Source organism: Lepeophtheirus salmonis, chromosome 13 (assembly GCF_016086655.4).
Source record: "Lepeophtheirus salmonis chromosome 13, UVic_Lsal_1.4, whole genome shotgun sequence".
Classification (NCBI taxonomy): Eukaryota; Metazoa; Arthropoda; class Copepoda; order Siphonostomatoida; family Caligidae; genus Lepeophtheirus; species Lepeophtheirus salmonis.
This window is the reverse complement of record NC_052143.2, coordinates 39,622,995-39,639,679: the sequence shown is the minus strand read 5'-3', so window position 1 is coordinate 39,639,679 and position 16,685 is coordinate 39,622,995. Positions and strand designations below refer to the sequence as shown.

General features: G+C 32.1%; 2 protein-coding genes across 2 annotated transcripts; one reads left to right on the top strand and one right to left on the bottom strand.

The window, feature by feature from the left end:
• Positions 1 to 12,396: 12,396 nt before the first annotated feature.
• LOC121128644 (uncharacterized) lies at positions 12,397 to 14,103 on the bottom strand. The gene is made up of 7 exons (XM_040724233.2): positions 13,964 to 14,103; positions 13,728 to 13,890; positions 13,556 to 13,674; positions 13,328 to 13,492; positions 13,129 to 13,246; positions 12,652 to 13,069; positions 12,397 to 12,587 (listed from the first exon to the last, which is right to left on the bottom strand). The coding sequence occupies exons 1-7, from the start codon at positions 14,040 to 14,042 to the stop codon at positions 12,576 to 12,578; spliced, it is 1,074 nt and encodes a 357-aa protein (XP_040580167.1). The 5' UTR covers positions 14,043 to 14,103; the 3' UTR covers positions 12,397 to 12,575.
• Positions 14,104 to 14,568: 465 nt separating this feature from the next.
• Positions 14,569 to 16,482, top strand: LOC121128639 (uncharacterized). Its single transcript, XM_040724227.2, has 7 exons — positions 14,569 to 14,703; positions 14,784 to 14,905; positions 14,964 to 15,081; positions 15,141 to 15,292; positions 15,355 to 15,520; positions 15,580 to 16,107; positions 16,171 to 16,482. The coding sequence occupies exons 1-7, from the start codon at positions 14,700 to 14,702 to the stop codon at positions 16,320 to 16,322; spliced, it is 1,242 nt and encodes a 413-aa protein (XP_040580161.1). The 5' UTR covers positions 14,569 to 14,699; the 3' UTR covers positions 16,323 to 16,482.
• Positions 16,483 to 16,685: the final 203 nt, after the last annotated feature.

The window sequence follows — 16,685 nt, the reverse complement described above, 5'->3', positions numbered from 1 at the left end:
GATTGAATTCTTATAAGTATTTATTTGAATTGCTGCAATTCCAGACTAATCAGCTTATTAATGCAATCTTCCCTTCCCCTCTAATTGAGTAGTAGAATATAGAACAAAAAATGTTGGTAGGTAGAAAAAACGGATGAGGAGAAAGGAGGAAAATGAGTCACAACGATTATTTTGTATATAAAAAATAAGATTAGATAAACGGTTACAAAAGATAATTAGCTCTTGATTATGTAAGAATGAGATATTTATAGGGGCGACCGAAGAGGGGAGCTTGATTTTTGGAACTTTTTGAAAAAAAATTCCAAATATTAAATATTTTTGAAAAAAAAAACATTTCAAAAATTCACAGCTGCAAACAAATAACTAATTTTTTTGGAAAAAAATTCAGAAATTAAATTTTAAATATTTAAAATTTCAAAAATTGAATTTAAATATTAACCGTAAAAATTCAAAATTATTCACAAAAATTTTATTGAAAAATTAGAAAAATCAAAAATTCATAGTTATACTCAAAAACTTATAAAAAAAGTTCCTAATCCACATTTGTTTACAAAAGTTACATTTTTTGAAAATAGATTTCAAATTTTAATAAAAATTTGATTAAATTAATTTTTTTTGAGACAATTTCCAAAATCCTAAGTTAATCCCAGAAAATTAAGTGTTTTCCATACAAAAATATAAATATTAAATTTCCTAGTTAAAAGCTAAAATTCCTTTAGTCCACCCCCTGCAGACACCCCTAATTTATTAGGAATGTAAATTATTATGATGCATCCAGTAAAACTTTGAATTATCCCTCATCAGGCACTTATGAAGATGATTAAAATGCGAATAAAATGATTATAACTGAGTATACAGGTGTGCGCGTCTAAAACTGAACACACCTTTAAATTTTAGGCGTTTTTCTTTGTCTACAGGCTTGAGGGCTTGACGAGGGGTTCATCTTGTAGACCTTAAGGCCAAGATCTTTCTTAACTAGCCAGTCCATGGTCCTTCTGCTGACGTTGACCTCCCTGGAGAGGCTGCTGACGGGGACCTTGCCTCTCTTGTCCTCGACAGACTTTTCACGGCAGCAACCATTTCGTCCGACCTTTGAGGCTTTGACTTAGATCTTGTGGTCACCTCAGGAGTCCCTTTAGCTACCAAGCTGTAAACAGTGGGGCGGCTGCAGTTCAGAACCTTGGTAATTTCAGTGGGAGTTTGTCCCCGCACGGAATGTTCCAAAATTGCAACTCGACGTCTCTCCATATTATCGGCTGTTGTTTCACTGTTGCTATTTAGATTTTGCTGGAGTTTTATTTATACTATTCAAGATCCTTGCCTCGAAGTATAAACCGGCTTCAACTCAATAAAATCACGAATATGTGCATGGCGTAAAATTTAAAGGAGTGTTCAGTTTTAGACGAGCACACCTGTATTTGATTCAGAAGAACTATTTTATTATTAATTTTATTTAATTGTAACCTAGTTTGTGAGTATAATCTCGTGATTTTAAATGAATACTATCTTCCATATTATTTGAATTACCGTATCCTGTAGACAAGAAGGATTTAAGGAGTAAAAGTAGAATAAAAATACTCAAAATGAAATAATTATTATCAATTTTAATAAAATATATGAAAATATGTCTCAACTTCATTTTACAGTAGTGATTTATCCTCTCCTCGGATTTGAGACTTGTTTGTAAAAATAGAAGACGTAAATAATTTGTATTTCACCCATTTGTCTCGGCAATAAGAGAATTGATTCCTAAAAATCACGTTTGGATCTACTTTAAATTGGTTTGGAAGGTATCGTTTCTATATTTATTCTTCTTTCAATAATGATCAAAAACCTTATATCCTTTTTGTATAGCAAGTTTGATGTTTTGATTTTCCAAGTTTCTTAAGGCGATGAATAAAGGAGAGTTGGACGCAATAGACTTTTCCTTTCCATGTAATTTGATAAGGAACAACCCACAAACCCCTTGCACACAGAAACTAAGTTTCTCAGCCCCAAGTTGCATAGTTATGCTCCATAACTTATGGAATTGACCAATGGTCGTTTGTACAGTCTCTATAATGAACTCACCAGCACTACCAAGTATGGGACTATAGTTTAAAGACGCATGAATACCCATGAAAGGGAAAAATAAGTGCATGATGCTTGACCAAGAAGCTCTCATATTGTTCCAATAAGTTCAATTTCTTTTAAGAATATAACTTTTCTTAATTATCTTATTATTTGACCTTTTGAAGTCAAGGAAAAAAATCTTCAATTCCATTCATTTTGAAAATATGATTAAACTCAAAAAAAATTATGCATTTGAATTTATAAATAAATATCCAAAATAATTATCTTTTATTCATTCTGCACACTTAAAAAAAAAATATATATGGACAACCTTCGTTTTAACTATGAGGGCCAGATTGTGTGTTCAAAACCTGGTCGAAGGCTAGAAAACCTTTGATGTAAACAATATAAAAGAAGTATGGACTTGAATCACATGATGTGGACTTGAGTTATTGGACTTGAGAAGACTTGCTGGAAAAGTAAAATAGATCACAAAATATATACATAAGAATATTGCTTAATAAAAAAAAATGTCCATAAAATTATCCTTTCGGAGCAGAATTTATTTTACTGATAAAATGTTTTTATAATTTAAATCCCGTGAAAATAATAGGTATAATTCCTATTTCCATCGATAAACTTTTCATCAACCATTTCATTTTTTTTTTCACTCAGTAAAATAATTATTCATTCAGAAGTTAGGAGAAGTCAATAAGTTCATAGAACTAATGTAGGTAAAGTTTTGGTGGATCAAAGGGCAAAGTAGAGTTATGCATCATTGTCCTATGGACGTTTTCCTATTGCCCGTACCGTTTTTTGTGGAGTTTTTAGAGAAGAGATCCAGTTCTTTAAGGCAAAAGGACAGATATGCAATGAGGAAAGGATGTTTTTTTTGCTCTATCACCTGATTGGCTGATTTTTTCTCTGCATTATCATTCGATTGGCTTATAAAATCAAAGACGGGATAGAAAATTAAATATGAAGATTCGTTTGAGAAAAAATCAAAGAGTGGATAGAAAATTAAATAGAGATCTAAGTGAGACCATGGTGTACATAAGCTCTTATACTGCTAGTCCGAGTCAAGCCTCAAGTCTTTGCTCACAAATGCAATTGAATGAATATTTTTATCAACTCCAGTTCAAATCCTGAGAAAATGAAGGTTATATCCAGTAAAATAATCGAAATCATGTTTTAATCGAGTCGTGAGTCTTAACTTTTGAGTTCATGTAGAGATTTGAGTTTTTATTATGGGATCAAGTCATGTCGCAAGTCTAGAGTCCAAGTCTCCGAACATTGAATTAAAATGAATTTATATTCAGATACACCAATATCCAAAAATATCCAATATATACATTACGAATTAAAAAAAAAACTTGTTATGGTATTTGCATGGAAGTTAGATACCTGATCCCTGATCGTCTTAATGGTCGAAATGTCGAAAGACTACCCATTATATTATCTGGTTGAGAAAACACCCCGAAACTTGAATTTCGTAAAGGAAAAAAGGCAATAGCGGTTGTCGAAGCTCCAGAAGATTAAAGAATAAAAGACCGAGTTCAGGACAAGTACTTTGATACTACAGCAAGCAATACAGGTAAAAATAATAATATTAAGAAACTGCACTCTTATTAAAGAAAAACTTGAAAAGCCACAGGTTGCACAAGATATCTGTGGTACAAAAGGATTTTGTTTCAAACTCATTTTTCTCTCCATAGTAAACAAATAAAATCAGATTAGGAAAGCTTGATGGATTCCTACTTATTTTATTCAATAAAATCCCCTTCAGCTTCAATTACAGTCTCTACATATACGAGGCCAAAAGCACAAAAAGGCCTTCTCCAATATGTCCCTTGGTAATAGATAATCAAAATATGTATTTTAACTGTGAGTCATTTAAAAAAAATTAATTTAAATACACGGAATATTCATTTTTATCAAATGTTAATACTTTATAAATGAAATGAACAATTTGTGTTCATCGATAGAAAAGCGTAGCAAATTGAAGTATCTCTCATATTGAACATGGCTACAAAAATTATTTGGTTTTTGTTCACTGCCTCTATCGTAAACGTAAGTATTATTAGGTCCTAAGTAAGTTTACTGCATACGTTTTCGTCTCAGGTAACTTCACCTCATCGAGATTTTGCCGCATAAAATATTCTTTTTATATTTTTATACTATAGGTTCGAACTTTACCTTTATTCGTAACTTTTGGAACATTCATTTCTTTCCATCGATATATTTTCTAACATTTACTCAAACCCCAACTATAGATAGGACTGGTCTTGGACCCAGATCTGAAGTACCCGCGTACGGTATAAGTAAACTAGTATAATCTGAATAGATCTGGAACGGCTTCACGTACCTTAAACTTTTAAAGGTCATAAAAAAGAATATAGGCATTTACGGAATTTCAAAGCCTATAAAAGTATTGCTTAAGAATTAATGCTAGTATTAATTTTTATTAAAAATATAGTATCAAACATATACTCGATTTATCTCAATTAGTGATTGGAGCAACATCTAAATAAACAGTCGCATGGAGTGATTCTTCCACGGAGTGTTATGGCAGCCGTTGTAAATCTAGTATATCCCACAACTTTTATCTAAGAAAAGAAACAGAAAAAGTGTAAAAAATCAGTTGGTAGTTAGCCAATTTTTCTAAACTATGGAACTATTGTTTAATGATTATTTAGAATGTTTCACAGTTTAAAGGGAATTATTTATAATTTTACCATTCAAAGCTGTCAACACTGACTAAGAAAAAAGCATAAACATCCACAGCAGACCACAAAATACTATTATATTTTTGTGTTAGCGTGGTAATGCCCTGCAGACAAGCAATAAAATAACATTTTATTTGGTTGTTGAAAGTCGAAGTTTCTTCTCATCTTCCTCTAATCAGTTTTCTTAACATTGATTGGTTGAATACAAGTTAGTTCTAGTTAAGCTGTGAATAGACATAAACTATTATTCAACAATATTTCCATAGTTGTAAGAATTGATCGACTGATTTCTGTTTCTTTTTTGGAAGAGAGGTTGCAATATATACAACAAACGTAATAACATGTCCGATATTATAATAAAAAATAATGTTAATGTTGTATCTTGACGAAGGTTGCTGATTCTATGCCGGTGCTTAACCAGGTTCTGCTTCATGAATAGAAGGCTATTGACCTGCTCCATCCATAACCAGGCGGGGACAAACCATCTCCTCTTGTATGTACAAAATTTATTTACATAGACGTGCCGTGCTCTCAGGACGTGCACCAGAGAAAGGAAAACACTACTCCTCATAGAGGTTTTAAGAACAACGGCACCATGCCTGCCCCTGGGAGAAACATCATTCACCCTTACAGAGGTTTTAGGAATACGGGCGCCCTGCCTGCTCCTGGGAGAATAATAACTATTAAGTATGTTTTATTAGTAATAACATTCAGTTATTTATTGTTTGGGCATCAGTAAAAATAATTTAGTACTGATCCTATTTCACGGCGTTACCTCGCTAAAACAAAAATACCCTATGTATTTTGTTGTCAGCTGTCGATTCCCCCTTGCTACGTCATGGGTATTTCATAATGTTATTCTTTTTTACAGATGAACAAGGTAATAAGTTATTTTATATTTATGCTCTGTTCTCAAAAGAACAGGAATACAATCTCTTGTTGATCCCTTGTAGTTGGTATAATATATATATTGCCCATATTATTAATTCTATGAAGAAATTTTGGTCATATTTTCATAAAAATAATATAATAACTACTCTTTTAATAAAATATCACTAAACAATAATAGAATACAGCATCGAATAAAATACTAAGTAGATTTTAAGAATAGGAAAGAGTGAGGATATTTCTTAAGGAGGAGACATGTTACACTGCCGATAACTAACTAAAATGTAAAGTTATCTAACCACCCTGTTCTTATACAATTGAATGCCTTCCTTTGTTTATCAAATCAACATAAAATCCGGATTGCCCAATGCTTACATTTATAAAGAATTTCGACATTGAAATTTTTGACACAAAAAGTAAACATTTTAGCCAAGTGTTTGTTGAGATATTTGTGTATTATAAAACATGAAACTTTAATCTTACTGTATTAATGTCATAGTTTAGCATGTTTTTCAATGAATTAACATGCTTGTAATATATTATTAGTTTCAATTTCCATTCCAACACTATGGAAGTGACTTGTCACACCCCATTTTTATTATATATACTCGTACTATATACATATGTATATAAATATATTATTGCCTTTTTGTATAATTTCATGATATATTTAATTATCAATCACAGTAAATAGTATAAAAAAATATTTTTTTGAAAATTTATCATTAACTATGGTTTTTTTCTGTAAATGTTTTATTTGTTAATCATATATATGTAATTACAAGTATTTACTTTATGCTGACAAACTGTAATAAAAAGTAAAATAAATGCTTGAATATAACAAATGACAGTTTTTACATGTTTCATCCTGTTGTACCATGTCTAATCCTACTCTGTTCTATGTCTTTCTGCTCCTGGTGTATCAAGTATCCTATGTTTGGTTAGGTTCGAAAACACCAATAAATAGCTATTAATTATTGCGCTACATCAAAAATACTTTGGAATTATTTGTATTAGGTAACTCCCTTTGTCATGTTGCTCGGGCGTTGAATTATCTTTTAAGTTGTGAAACTTGTGAAATGATTTCTCACTCTCCCCTATATAATTTATTTTAAAAATGGGGAAGAAATAATATCCAAGTGCAACTCAACATTTTCAATTATTCTATGCTTACTCCATACCTGTTAAATTATATTAAGTCAGGTGATAAGGTATCTGTGGAGTAATTCGGAGAGACATATATATTAGTAATCCAGCACGGTGTTACATCGCTAACACAAAAACGGTCAGTTTATTTTGTTGTCATTTGTCTATGATTTTGCTTCTTTTCTTCTTATCAGTAAGCTGAGGGTGGATTGGTTAAATTATAATTAGATTCCTTCAAATAGTGAACAATTATCTACAGTCATTGAAAAATATCTTCATAGTTCGGAAGAATTGGCTAACTACCAATTGTTTTTTGTATTTTTTTTCCCTGTTATATTCTTCTGTTTTTTTCGGTTGAAAGGTTGCGTGATACAATAAAAGTAACGACGTGGGAAATGCTATTATGTTTCACAACCCGTCCCACCCTCTATGAAAGAATTTAAAATACATCCCTACCCGCAGTCAAATATTTTTTTTGTTTAGATTCTTAATTAATATGCCCGCTTTTAGCCTTAATGACCAGTTCCAGCCTGGTGTGGAATTTTGTACATAAGCACTTTACAAAGTTGGCTCTAGCTCAAGCAGTGAAGGCAAAGACCCTCAGTTAGTCCTTGGCTGTGTATGGGACTCCCAAAAGCTTCCCCTGAGGTGCTGAAAAATACCAAAGTCGAGGGAGGAATGAGGAGTGCAGAGAGGTCAAGAGTCTTGCTTTTTAAGCATTTCGATGAGGATTTTTGCACCGAATCCCTCATTCTACGTGTTGTTAAATTCACGAGCAATCCCATTGACAACCACTTTGCCTCTTCTTCCTTTAACTAACTTAACCATTTCTTTTGCCAACTTTAGTCTTGATCTGGACCTTGTGGTGGAAGGTTTTGGTTATCTGTCACTCGGTACATATTAGAGCGGTTAAAGCCTAGCACTTTAGATATATCTGATGATGATTTTCCACACACGGAGAGTTCCAGAATTGCAGTTCTACATTCCTCTATGTTTTGATTATGATAGCTTTATTTTTTCTCGGTTTACTTTTTATCTTTTTTTTTTGTTTACAGTTTCTTATGGTAATTGTTTGAATTAAATTATATGGGGTAAACATCGAAATATAACAATTTTTTTAGAAAAGGCTCGCATTTAAAAATAAGTATAGCACTTTAGACAGAGTGCCTTGTATAGGTGTTGTAAAATCAAACTAGAGTAGAGAAAAATGTATCCTTAAGAGAAATTATTTTTTTTAAGTGGAAACACTGATCGTGTAAGTGAGATTTCAATTTTAAGGGAAATTACCCGGATAATTAGTAGAGCGGAACGCTACAATCCCATTTTAGGGTTCAATATAAAAAAGAAATAATATTGAGTTCTATTCAGCGTTCCGTTCATTCAACATGGATCCCCTGAACTCCAGTAAATTTTGTGTTCCATTCACAAGGCTGAGTTTGGTTGTATTAGTTAGTTTCATAAGTGTATTATTATGTAGTTTTAAAGTTCTTTGTAATTAAGTCTATTAGATACAAATTGATCGCAATGATCAAAATACCCAATTCTACCAGAGTTTCATTTCGCCTACCCGTCTCCATTTGGTTTGAAAGAATACATCTGAACCCCATCTCTAAGTGCATACGTTCTTGGATAGGTATATCATAAATAAATAATTTATTTATCCAATAGTTTATTTCTTCTTGCTAAAGGTTGAAATTAAGGCTAAATATTTTTGTAAGTACTATGAAATTGTACAAAGTTCAGAGAGTAAAATAAATCAACTTTTTTAATGTGTCTTTATATTACATTTCATGGATCAACGTATTTCCTATATTGGGATATTTTGTTATGTACTAAATAAATGGTTTTATATTTTGCAGAAAAAATTACAATTTTTTAAAACTTTAACAGACATGTAACTTGGCTGAAATAAGATGATCATATACGTCTATCAATTAATAGCAATAAATTTAATATGAATAATGTATCAACAAATGCTACTTAATGCAACGTAATTTAGAGGGAGAAATTCGTGATTCAATCTTTTTACATATAACAGTTTACTTCAAGATCCAACTTGTAGAAATATACATATATGTTTATAAAAAGCTACATTAATTGAATAGAAATAAAGTCTAATATATCCATTTTTACATTTTAATGTCACATACAAAAGAAATGCCTACACACGGTGTACCGGTATTGTAATGGTACCGGGGGACTAAGACATTTAGAAAGGTACAATACTATTATGTTATAAGAAACAGTGCATGTAGGGAATTACATCAAGAAATATGTGCCCGCTGATGATGGAAATCCTCATTCTGAAGGGAACAATTGGGCGCTTGACTCTTTTCCCCCCCATGGAAGATGGAACAATAATAGATTTTGGGCAATTTGATTAGTAAGAGTACATAATATTGCAGCATTAGCAGTGATGTCCAAACCTTTATTCTTAACATCCAATGGATAAATACATGTCATTACTGGCATTTCCCAATCCAAACATATTTCAAAGTTTTGATGAAGTTTCTTTCGAGCCTTCACAAAATAAATTTATTCTTGATGAATACATACTTCGTTTTTTCAAAAATTTTGCCTCTTTAGTACAAAGATCCATAAAGTAATGAGAACCTTCGCCATTAGATATTTTTTGTGATGATCCTTCCATAAATGACCTCTGGACCAAAGTTTTTTGATCCAATAAAGTTTAAGGGCCTTATAAACACACGAAATATCCATGGCTGAAAGTCCACCATATTTAATGGAATTTTATTGTCTTTTTAGGGTATATATATATATTTTTTTTCATTTTAAATTAAAAAAAAAGCTCTTAGCTTCCAAAATACAGTCCTAGGTATTTGAGTGAAAACGGGTTACATGTAATCAATCGATGGATTACTTTTGGAATAATATAAGTATTCCAAGCTATTATTTTATCCCACGTAATTAGGGTAAACAATTTGAAAAAGATGGTGGCTTTCCTTAGTTAAGATAAAATAACTTTCTGATTAATTTCAATATTATCCTCCCCAATCCATAAGCCAAGTAACTTTATTTTGGATGCTGCCTTACAACTAGGCTATTCTTTCATCAAAAGGGTGCAGGGCTTAAAAGCTCTGTTTTTACTCTATTTATTTAAAGACAAGCTCTCTTGAAAAGCACTTTTAATTACATTATGGTTTGTAGTGGCGTGCCAATAATATTTAAAGTCAAATAATCAGCGTATAATAAGCATTCTACATGAGAAGTACAGGATTTGAAATGAATAATTTTCTCATTTTGAAGAATTACATATATTAAGCGCTCAATATGTAGGGTGAAGAGTATGGCAGACGAAGGATTACCTTTGCGAACAAATCTTTTGTTCAAAAAGAAGCCCTTTATATCTCTACAGTGAATCCACGTACGAGTTCTCAATAAGGTAACGCCCGCCATACGAATAATCTTATCACCAAAACCTTCTCTATACAGACTTGGGAGAATATATCCTTGAGATAGAGTATCAAATGACTTAGTAAAGTCTATTTTCATTAATGTCAGATTTTCAACTAAACCAATTTGAGAGCCCTGCACTTTTTTGTCTACAACGATATATAATCTGTTTTCTAGGATATAAGAAAAAATATTTTTACTAAGTGAGTAACGTAGATTCTTGAGGTATTTTGGATCCTTATTATGTTTTTGAACTAAAACAATGTTCCTGTTGGATGTACAGTTAGGGAAGTATCCATATGCCAATACCTGTTCATTAAAACTTAACATAATGGGAGCTGTGGGATTCACGTATTTCTTATATAATTTGAAGGTTAAACCAGCAGGGCTTGGTGCCTTATTTAGCTTTGCCTGATTGTTTATTGTATTTTTTATTTAATTTATGTTCATAGGACTTTCAATGACATCTCCAAAGGCTTTGTATTTTCCAAATACAAATGTTTCCTCTACAATACTTTCCAAATTTTGATCTTCATTGCACCTTAGGTTTTTACAAAAGGTGATATTTTGAACACTATATCTTACACATGTGTTTAATAGTTTATGATCAAAGCAATCGTAAAGATTAAAAAAAAGGAGCTTATTTCTTTGCAGATGACAGTCATCAGTCATCTCACCTGTTTTTGTTAAAATTGACATATTTATACTTTTTTTCTTTTCACCTCTTTACCACCTGAATTAAATTTTAAATGAATCACAAAAAAAAAAAAAAATTAAATGGGTGTGGCTAGTTATTTCGTATTTTTTTTAAAATGTATTTTATTTTTGTTAATAGTCGTGGATTTTTAAAATTTTTTCAAAAACATTTAATATTTGAAATTGAATTTTGAAACTTTTTTTCCAAAAAAAATTAATTTTCTCTGAATAAGTAGTGATTTTTTGCCCCCCCCCCCAAATTATGATGTGACGAATTAGTCACATATGGGCGTAAGGTTGAAGGATACAACATTGTCATCTTGGTTTAGAAACATCATCAATTTTATTCATATTGAGTTTTACTTTATTGGATAGGTTTAGTTGTTCTAGTATATATTTTCTTTCGTATTCAGTTATATTTTTATTTCGGATATTTTCATGGATCTGAATCCTACTGAGTCGTTCTCTGGCCCGTCTGGCCTAGCTTGCCGACAAACTCGTTATATTGCATTTGTTAAACTTGGTTAAAAACGTCACTTCCATTTTTGACACCACAATTTGCTGTTTCGACTATGTGAATGATTTTTCTGTCGATTTCAGGTTAATTTAGTAAGATTGAATTCAGTTTTCATAGCCTTTTACTTTTAACCTTTTTACAGAAGAACATATCCATATGAATATACAAACTTCGATGGTTAGAGAGTTTAGTGACAATTTCTTTACATAATTTAAAGCCCCCCACATATGTATCCATTCTAGAGGACACAAGTCTAAATAGCTTATCGGTCGAGAAGAAGGTGTGACTTTTCTTTAATGGTTTACTTTTTATTAGTAAGGGCTTGAATAGGAAAGGTATAAATATTTCGATTCATAGTTACGATTTTAATTAGTTATTTTAATTTGAAATTACAATTATTTAGAAAGTTAGTTATTCTATGAAGGTATATTATTATTGCACTTATGATATATTAAAAGAAAAAGAAAGAAAAAAACCGACAGGTAGAAGCCTCTAGTCTGAAACCTGGGTTAGTCTATTCTATGATCATCATTGTCATTCATTGATTGACCTTTCAAAATAATTTAATTATATATATATTTTTTTTCCGCTTAATAATGTGTTTAAATAAGTTAGCACCTGTATCGGTGGAATCGGCATTATTAGGCCGATTCCAATAACCGATTTCGATACTTCAAAAAGATCGATTCTTGTCGAATCCGATGTATCAATACACCCCTAATAAAAATTGATCTTTATATAAAAAAAGTAATAATCCCCCCTGTCCCATCCTCTTCTGTGGACGCCTCTCTAGGTATATGTAAACCTAGAAACGGGCTTTCAAAATACTTTAAACTTGTTTTAAAAGATGAATATTTACTTTATAAAAAGTCTATGGTCTCATAAATTGGATTCAATAGCATCTATTCTTCTTTTTTATATAAGCTGGTTTATATTTTTAATAAGTCATATTATAGATAATCATTTACCAACAGAGGGCAGGAACTTTTATTCATAATCTGTTATAGTGTATAAATATTTTTTTTAAATGTTTTATTACAGCATATTATTTCTAATTTCTAATTTAATTGTTCCGAGCTTGACAATTTCATAGGATTGCCTGGAATGGAAATAAAATGTCCCAAATATCGAGCCATTTAACAAGGGATCTATAGCAGAAATAAAAAAAAATAAGTTTGATAATCTCATAAATCTAATTGTAATTCTCCTTACTTGAGTATATTTGAGTTTAAATCCATTAAAGGTGGCTAGAGTAGTTCCAGTCGTAGTGAAGTAAGAGACAACGAATGGTGTGCTATAGGTAGTGAGAGCACCATTAATAGTAGCCTCATTACCTACAGATAAGATGGAACCACAAAATTCGGATGCTTTTGCTCCAACTACACCTGGTATTCTAATAGCAGTTATAGGACATATATCTGCATCTGTTGCATCAACTGACTGTGAGGCAGCGTCTATTGTTGCATCAAGATCCATTTCCACACTCGTGTATTGAATTCCGCACATTCCAGCCTCTTGTCGAATACAGTATTTGTAGTTTTGGGATTGAAGTGTTTGATCTCCTACATTATTGTAGGATTGAAATTCACCTGATATTCCAGTAAAATATTGAGCACAATCCTCAGGGGCTCTAAAGTCATGTATTTGTTTAGGAATATAGCTAATAAAAATAAGGATTTAGACACTTACTTCCAGCTTGTTCCACATTCGATTTGAGTAACTTTAATTTTCCATGTTCGACTTCCTGTGGCGGAACCAATTGCAAAAGACATACCCACTGATCCTGTGAGACCAGTTTCAATATACACTAAGCAATACGTAAGGAGATAGAATGAAATAATCAATGAATTGAGAGTAAAATAACAAAAGTTTTACAGCATCTACTCACTATGGTCACCAGACAAACTGTCACCACAGAGACCGCCAGTTCCTGGCGGTACAAAACCAGATGGACTTGTGAAGGTTAATTTGTCAGTATTCGTACTACTGCACTCCCCTGTTGCGGGCTCAGTCAAGACCAATGTATCAAAATCCAATCTTATTTGACAGATGTCTAATAAGATTAAATTAGAGAGAGGATTAAAAACCGAAAGCAGATTGCGTCATCAAAACTTACTGTCATTGACTCTATTAATTGTAAATGTACAGGTTCCTGTAGTCGTATAGGAAGAGGGATATGAGGGATTTGTCACATATGTTAGATTTCGTGAAACTGTAGTTCCACAGGTTGAAACCCTAAGATAAAATAAGACTATTTATAAGCTGATAAAACCATTAATAGTACCTACGTAAAAGTACAGCAGACACCAAAACCAGATGCACAGTTCCCATCTGCAGATCCGCCATTTTCCGTACATTCATCAGAGGTAAAGCATATGCCATGTTTTTTGGAAGCAGATCCCGTGCATTCTACATTATCAAAGGTCACAACGGAGAACAAACTCAATGATCCTTTATGAATGAACAACGAAAATCATTAGAGTATGATAAGCAATATTTATCAGCTCATTTGAGAATTACTTACGTCCATCCTGACGTAATTCTTTTCCCATAGAAGTTCTAGTCCCAATAAAGATCCATAATAAAAGTAAATAGATTTTCATAATTAAGTTTAAAGCTTTTCGGATTTATGTATGTATTTGAAGATGGACCTCAAATGGAGAACTGGCCTCAAATAGTATGAGTAAAAATGAATTCGAAAAAAATACAATTTGTTATCGAAATCAAAAACCTGCATTGAAAGATGTTTACTTCAAAAGTTTATGGTTTTTGAAGGACAACCCAAGGATTTATTGGTTGTTATTTTTTTACTGTGTACTTTTTTATTGAGTGGTTCCATTTTTTAAGCAATGGTTTTAATAAAAGTCCTTTAGAACCCTCATTTGTTTAAAAATCATAATTAATTCATCTTAAAAATATGCGTTTCTTTATGGCGAGAGTAATACAAATTTGTAAGAGACTCACTCATTTCTTCATAATATTATTTATTATAGTATTTATTGCATTAAAATCGTATCCAATGGTTCACTCTGTAAAAAATCCATAAGGATATAAATGCTTTGTAATGCATCCTGACTTTTTATCTGTTTCTATTCAATGCATCAAACAACAAATATTGATGGATAAGAACAATAATGGGAAAAAAAAAGTGCTTAGTAAGTTCTCAAAAGTAAGTTAAAAAATCTTGATGAAAAAAATAGGTACTCAGAAAGACTAAATCAAATTTGGAAGTCAAAGCATCAAGACGTCATTGACTTAGAATGAGTAAGAAATCCAGGGTTATGATTTTTTAATAATCACACTTCAATTAATGGTATTAACCAATCCTTATTATTTTTCTATAGAGGAAGTTATTGTCATTGTATGTGTTTTCTGCCTTCTGGCTCTTCAAGTTAATGGAGATGAGCTATTGGAAAAGGATATAGAAGGAAAGTCCTTATCCCTCTTCAACGTAGTCCGATTTGAGGTATCTACTTCAATACACAGCCAAGGGTTATTAATGTACATCAAATATTAAATTTTAGAATATTGTTTGTACGGGAGATAGCAAAAATGGTACTTGTTACACCTCTGAGGAATGTGAAGCCAAAGGAGGGTTGGCTCAAGGAACATGCGCCTCTGGATACGGTGTTTGCTGTATAAGTAGGTTGTGACATATTTTGTAATATAAAAAAAAATCATATATTCGCTGATTATTTCAGTCACATTGGGATGTGGAGGAACTTCCTCTGAGAACTGCACTTATATTGAGCAGTCTTCCTTTACCTCGTCCTCTTCATTAAGTAGTAATCCTTGCTCATATAAAATTTGTAAATTATCAGATCACGTTTGCCGAATTCGCTTGGACTTTACCGTAAGATTCTTTATGGGATGTAACTTTTAAAATAATGTTGATGGGTTTGGGTTTATTTGCAGAAACATGTACTAGCTGATCCAGTTTCGGGAACTGCTGTTGTTGGTGCCGTAAATGTGATAGATTCTAGATATGCTCACGGACAATGTACAGAAGATAGATTTACTTTCTCTAGTATAGGGAAAAATGGTGCACCAGTTATTTGTGGTTACAATACAGGACAGCACAGTTAGTATACATTAGTAGGAAACACTTATAGATATGTTAACAATATTAACGTTTTATAGTGATTTTGGACGCATCTGAACAATGCAATGTTCTATCTTTTACCGTTGGTTCATCTACAGCTGTCTCCAGAGAATGGTCAATCAAAGTAACACAATATAATTGCGGAGACTTGAATGCAGGTCCATCTGGTTGTCTTCAATACTTTACAGATGACAGTGGAAGCTTTTCTACATTTAATTTTAGAACGGACTCTGCAACGGTTTCTGCAACTGCAACTCATTTAGCTAATCAAGAGTACAGTATTTGCATTCGACGCACTGCCAACAAGTGCCGTGTTTGTTATTCTCCTCATATCAATGATCCAGCCGCAGATGCTGATACATTACCTCAAGCCTCCTATGGCATTAGTTTATCTTCAAATGCTGCCTCTAAATCCGGAGCTGATACAGACTGTACAACAGATTTTATTGAAATCCCTGGAGCTGTGGCCAATACAGTAACTGTTCCCACAACTGATGGAACCAATAGAATATGTGGACGATTCTTTGCAGCAGCTAGAGATGCTGTAGACTCTGCAACAGTCTGCTGTAAGTTTAAAAACCCCAAATAATTGTTTTTTTATATCAACATTTTAATTTTCCAAATAATAGCTCTTCAAGTCCCCTTCCAAATTAATGTCAACTTCGATGAAAATGAAGAATTGACTGCAGTGACAGCAACAATGGCACAATTAAGTGAACTGAGTGAAGCCCCTTCTGGTACCACTGGTTTTTGGTTAGATTATTTTCAAGTTGCTTGTTAGAAAACATCAGAGTTTCATCTACCATATTTTAAATATATATTTGTCATATTTGATTTATATACCTCATAAAATAAAATTAAAAAAAAACTGTTTTGCTTGAATAAAAAATCAATCGTATTGATGATACAAATGAAAAATAAACAATGTACAATAATTATAAGAGCAAGATCATTATTACATTTATTACTTCTTTAGAGACAATAAAGCTAAAATTAATATCTATGGGGTTATTATATGTACAACCTTTCACCAGTCAATGTTCATAAGACTGATGAGAAGACATGGACAGCTGAGAAAAAAAATACAGCGTATATATTTATGTTAGTGAGGTAACGGCGAGCTAATATTCTTCACAGTATATCT

Coding starts and splice junctions, on each gene's coding strand:
- LOC121128644 (XM_040724233.2), bottom strand. CDS start 14,042: ATGAAAATCTATTTACTTTTATTATGGATCTTTATTGGGACTAGAACT. Junction 13,891..13,963: donor AGAATTACGTCAGGATGGAC/GTAAGTAATTCT, acceptor TCATTCATAAAG/GATCATTGAGTTTGTTCTCC. Junction 13,070..13,128: donor GAATGTGGAACAAGCTGGAA/GTAAGTGTCTAA, acceptor ACATGACTTTAG/AGCCCCTGAGGATTGTGCTC.
- LOC121128639 (XM_040724227.2), top strand. Junction 14,906..14,963: donor TCAACGTAGTCCGATTTGAG/GTATCTACTTCA, acceptor ATTAAATTTTAG/AATATTGTTTGTACGGGAGA. Junction 15,082..15,140: donor ATACGGTGTTTGCTGTATAA/GTAGGTTGTGAC, acceptor TGATTATTTCAG/TCACATTGGGATGTGGAGGA.